This window comes from Cynoglossus semilaevis, chromosome 2 (assembly GCF_000523025.1).
Source record: "Cynoglossus semilaevis isolate Cse_v1.0 chromosome 2, Cse_v1.0, whole genome shotgun sequence".
NCBI lineage: Eukaryota > Metazoa > Chordata > Actinopteri > Pleuronectiformes > Cynoglossidae > Cynoglossus > Cynoglossus semilaevis.
In genome coordinates, this window is record NC_024308.1 from 2,598,902 (window position 1) to 2,604,474 (window position 5,573).

At 42.5% G+C, this 5,573-nt stretch overlaps 1 protein-coding gene across 2 annotated transcripts in view; it reads right to left on the bottom strand.

The window, feature by feature from the left end:
• Positions 1 to 4,501, bottom strand: part of enc3 (ectodermal-neural cortex 3) — a 12,825-nt gene extending 8,324 nt beyond the window's left edge. The window contains exons 1-3 of one of the 2 annotated variants that reach the window (XM_025054269.1): positions 4,070 to 4,501; positions 1,491 to 2,527; positions 401 to 1,147 (exon numbers count right to left, since the gene is read on the bottom strand). In XM_025054269.1, coding sequence (XP_024910037.1) covers positions 401 to 1,147; positions 1,491 to 2,513 — 1,770 coding nt within the window. In that variant the 5' untranslated portion in view covers positions 2,514 to 2,527; positions 4,070 to 4,501. Of the gene's footprint in view, positions 1 to 373; positions 1,148 to 1,490; positions 2,528 to 4,069 lie in introns of those variants that run through there. The other variant, XM_025054270.1, reaches the window with a different exon arrangement.
• Positions 4,502 to 5,573: the final 1,072 nt, after the last annotated feature.

The following is a 5,573-nucleotide window of genomic DNA, read 5'->3' on the forward strand; positions in this document are numbered from 1 at the left end:
CCAGCACTTAGCCGTCAGTCACAGCAGCAGGATAATGTGTAACTGTAACCACTGGCAACCCAGACAACAGTGAGGGGTTTTAAACTGGCCTGGTCCGGTTCAAGCTGACAGGGGTTTGTTAAGTAAATGACACCGTGGTTGAAACGCAGTAAAAAAAAAACCAAATCAGTTTCTGTACATTGTGCAACAGCAGAGATAACAATAAGAGTACGTCTACGAATATTCTCAGTTATCCAGGTCATGGTCAAGGTTGAAAAGTTCTGTTAGGCAACTGGACGTGAATTTTAGCTGCCTAACAAAACTTTTCAACCTCAATAAGAGTATGTTTAATTTTTCATAACGTTTGCGTGAGAAAAAAAATACATCGACTTACCATAGAAACTTGCGACGAGGCGTCCTGTTATGCAGAGAGATACTTCCAAGTACTGACGAAGGCCGTAGGAATAAGAGAGTAGGGCACACTGGTCACACTGTCCCAAGAGTCCGACGATGGATCGTAACAGTCCAGTGTTTTACACCTCTGAGCCCCGAAGTATCCCCCGACCACATACAGTCTGTTTCCTGACGCCACAGCGTGGCAGCTGATCCTTTTGGCGGTCACATCCCCGAACTTTGACCACTGGAAGGTCTCGCTGTTGAATCTGTAAGCGGAGCTGGCGGAGAACTCGGTGTCGCCGCCAATCACTACAACGTGGTTGCCAACAACAGCAGCAGCTGTGTACCGCCACAGCTGTGGACAGGAGGCCGGTACAGACCAGCGGTTCTGACAAGGGTCGAAGCACTGCACTTTGGGATACTTGTCTCTGTTCACACTGGTGCCCCCGAAGGCGAAGAGCTTGTTCTTGGCACCGACGACGGCAGCGTTGCTCACGCCTTCTCTGAGCGGAGCCACTAGTGTCCATTTGTTGGTCTGGGGGTCGTACTGCTCCACCTGTTTGAGTGACACAGACGGAGAGGCAGGGAAGGATCCTGTGAGAGACGTGTGTCCCCCCACGACGTACAGCATGTGATCGAGCTCTGCGGAACCGTGTCCAAATCTGGCAACCAACATGGGGGAGGCTTTGGACCACTCGTCATGTAAGGTGTCGTAGACCCAGACGTCTTTGGATGCTCCGTTCTCGGAGCCACGCCCTCCTGTAACGTAAACCTGAGAAAGATAGCGAAGAGTGTCATGTGAGTACCAAGGATGTTCTAATTGTCCCCTCGGGACAAAGTGTAATACAGAAAAGAAGTACGCACAGAGACTTAGCCAAAACACAATAAACAATAATTTTAGGTAGAAAGACTATACAATAGCAGAAACACAATAAACAACCATTTTAGGTAGAAAGACTATACAATAGCAATGGGAAAATTAACAAAAACTGTGCTTTTGTATTGTAAATAATCCTCTATTTTCATTAACTTAAGTACATTCTCTAGCACTGATAAAACTATGTCATGTTAATACAAAGAAAATAATTACACTGAATTAAATATTAAAAACCTACCTTGCAACCTATGGCACAGGCACTGCATTCCTTTCTAGGACTGGGGATGTCTGTTTTTGGGGTGATTTCCTTGGTCTTATTATCAATCATGTAGACTTTATCGCACATAAAAGTCTGTCCTCCCAGCAGCAGCAGAGCCTGGCTGACTTTTCTCGGCCGAGCACAGAACCCTGTCACGATGCCATCGTTCTGGAGGATCCTCATTTTACACCGCACGGCGTCTTCGACAATCTCCCGGCCCACCTTATGACACATGACCAGCTCCTCGGACGCAACATTGTTCAGCAGATACGTCTCGGGAAGCAGTGCCAGTCGGACGCAGCGCAGCAGCTCCGGCAGCTCGCTGTGCCTTCGATCCATGTCGGCTTTGACCCAGTCGATGACAGCCTCGTACACCAGGCTCTCGTCCTCCACCTCCAGCTCCTCGCTGAGAATCAGCTCCTGGACTTTGTCTTTGGGTAGGCTGAGAAAGTCCTCTGTTCTGAAGAGAGACGCAAAGTTGGCCAGACACATCCTCCACGACAGCTCATACAGTCTCTGACACTGGTGGGCATCTGACAGCAGCATCATCCCCAGACAGTTGGACTGGTGGAGGTTCTTTTCTAAAAACTCTGCCGCTGCATCTCGAATGTCGTGGAACTGGAGCATGTCTCCAGCTTCCAAGAGTGACTCGGCATTTTCTTCATTTATTATGATTCTGGCTGAGTAGGCGTAATCCAGTAACAGCTCCAGCACCTCCGGATGGAGAGAGTCGTGGAAGTTAACTTCAGCGTCACGGCTCTCCCTGAGTCCACCACTGAACATAGCCTCGAAATATCTGCTACAGGAGGCCAGAACGGCCCGATGACAGGGGAAAGATCTGTTGCCAGCCTTCAGGATAACATCTGTGAAGACTTTCCTTTTGCGCAGTAGGTTGAGCTGAGTCAACAGGCTGTCTGCATGGGACGTCTTGTGAAAAAGTTGGATGTTCATGGAGCCGGAGCTGGAGCGAGACTTTCTGTTTTCGTGGTTGCTGACAGACATCTTGAAACAAAATCCTGAAAATAACACACAGAAATAAAACATTGGCACAGGTGAAAGGAAAAAACAAATTTGTCATATTTAATAATTTCACATTTGGACAGCAGTGAGTAAATTTGATCAACGTGTGCTCCGTGTCGTGAGCAACTAGCAAACAAACACTGCAACTTTTTTTTAATGATTGAACAAAGTCACTGCTCTGACAGCTGATGAATGGACCTCGCCGCCGGAAATGAACTTTAGACTACAGAGATGAAAGGAGAGCAGATAAGTCCAACCCACAGTAAACCGACAGTGTGTGCACATCGCACCACAGACGCTAACTCACTTTATAAAATACATTATTGTCAAACCTCTAACCTGTGACAACGGATGATCTACACTCACCAAAACAACACCGCTAGTGATTTAACGTCGGGTGAAGAAGGAACACCTGGGTGTGTTGTCCTGAATCACATCATTCCACCTCTATAAAATTTCAAGGCTGTGACTCACCACCGACTGCTGCAGGAGCCAATGAATTCCTAACAGCATGTTCTGTTTCACTGGCAAATATTTCCTGCCCACTTGATGTGACACATCCTTATAGATTCAGTTATATAACCGGATATGACCCTACCTTTCTTTTCTTTTTTTAATTCAAGCACAGCTGGTGATAACATAAAAGACGGTTAAAAGATAATAAAGTAAGATTACTGGAATGAGTTATTAATTAACCGTCAACAATTTTTTTAAAAAGCATTACAATATTTGATTTTAATTTTAAGTTAAAAGCTTGGACTGTAGCTTTATTTAAATTTTAAATTAAAAGCTTGGACTGTAGCTTTATTTAAGGCTTTTACAGGTGCACTGTGAGACATTTGGCTGAAACTAGTTTTTGGATTTTATTTTTGTCACTGATCAGTGTATTGACATTACTCTTGAAGGGTATATATATATCACAGCATGTATCACCACCACTAGATAATAATGCTACATACTGAACAGAGTTCTTTTAAGGTTAGGTTTTGATCATATTGTGCACTGCAGTATATATATAAAAGTATGCAACAACAGGCTATAAACACTGTCACCCTTTTCACCACTGACAATGTCACGAAACATAGGTTTTGATCAAATTATGCACTGTAATATATAAGAGTATACAACAACAGGATATAAACACAGCTACCCTTTTCACCACTGACAATGTCACGACCCTTCAAACTATAGACAGATGAAAATTTGGCCAAAAACAAAACAAAACAAACAGTTATTATGTTCCTGAAAGACTCTACTGTTTACCAGGTGCAAAACATGACTAAATCAAGGTGGATGGTGGTCTTCTGTGGGGTCGGGGGAATGTAAAAACTATGGTCAGCACTTAAGCATGGGTCCAGACATTCCGACTAAGTTAGCAGCAGCAGCAGCTTCGTACTACTACAAGCTGCCCCACACATCAATGAGCTCCCATGTTACAGCCCATGTTACTAAAGTACTCATATTTCGGAAGCAGTAGTATCAAATAAACAGGCATCTGTGTGAAGGATACTGCAGGAGGTTTAGACGTGCATGCTCACCTCGAATAGTAGCAGAGCTGATCCGGGTTCCCTTTATCTCCGTTTCAACTTGTGCCGCCGCGGCGTAGTCGTCGTCGTCGTCGAGAAATGTGACTTTAAAGTTTGCGGCTCAGTTCAAACAAATCCCGGTCTCCGAGTGTATACGTGTGTCGTGAGCCAAACTAATGTTGAATATCCGAGCCATCAGTGCGCAGCGTCGCGCTCCCTTTATTCACAGCGCAAAAAACAAAACAGGAGACAATAGGAGGGGGAAAAAAGGAGTTTGTTAGCGCTCAGCAAAACTACACAAGCAGGAGTGAAGAGAGCAGGAGCTACAAGCCGTGGTGGTGGCGGAGGAGCTGGCGTTCAACTGTTCACTCCTGGCTCCTCCTCCTCCTCCACCTCCGGCTTCACTGCTGCCCAATGAACACAAACGCCGCAGGACAAAACACAATGTGTTTCTTTTTCGATCCAAGAATCTTTCTTTGTCACATCGACAACGTATCGGGATAAACGAAGTTAAATCTTAAATATACGTCTAAATACTCGTATTTTTACAAAACGAGTATTTAGAATAATACTATGTAAAATCGTATTTTTACAAAACGAAAGTCGAGTATTTAGAATAATACTATGTAAAAACAACAACCATTACGCAAATAAAGTAGTTAATTAGTCGAAGCATATCGTCAAAAAGTCATTCGTTTAAAAATCCTCGAAACAAATACAATAACATTTTGATATATTACGTGTAAAAACGCACATATTACGGTAATGAATACGGAGTCCAGGGGTCGTAAAATGTAAACAATAAAAGTTGGAACATTACGTGAGAAGGCACACATTTACGACAACATGGTAACAAAGCCGTAAGTTTGGGGATAAAGTCGTAAAATCTGTGACAAGAAAGTTATAATTGTCACAATTATATTGTGTGAATAAAGTTGTAAATGTACAAGATTAACTCGTAAATTTCTGAGAGGGAAAGTCATAATACTATAACGAGAAACAGCCATACATTTCTGTGTACAATCCTCGAGTCGTAAACTTACGATAAACTTACGATAATAAAGCAGTATACTTATATCATACCTATACTTGCGAGAATGAGGTGGTAAATTTATGTTTAAAAAAATCGTACTATCACGATAAAAAGCCACACGTTTACTAGCATGAAGTCCTAATTTTGAAAAATTAATAACAATAAAGTTGTAATATTACTTAACAAGTCGTAAAATTAACAAGAAAAATAGAGTTGTGTTTTTTTTATCCTAGCTTCAGGGTGATAGTTAAATAAAATTAGTTAAATAAAGAGTTGTGTTTTTTTATCCTAGCTTCAGGGTGATAGTAGTGCTATTTCTGAATAAAATCCTTTATGCCTTATTGATGATTGGCTATAAGTATTTGAGACAACATTGTGGCTATAAGTATTTGAAACAACATTGTAGATGTAAAGTTGATAAAACTGTTGATTTATGTTTGAAGATGTGGCACATTTCAACATAACTGCTGGGCTCTGGCCTGA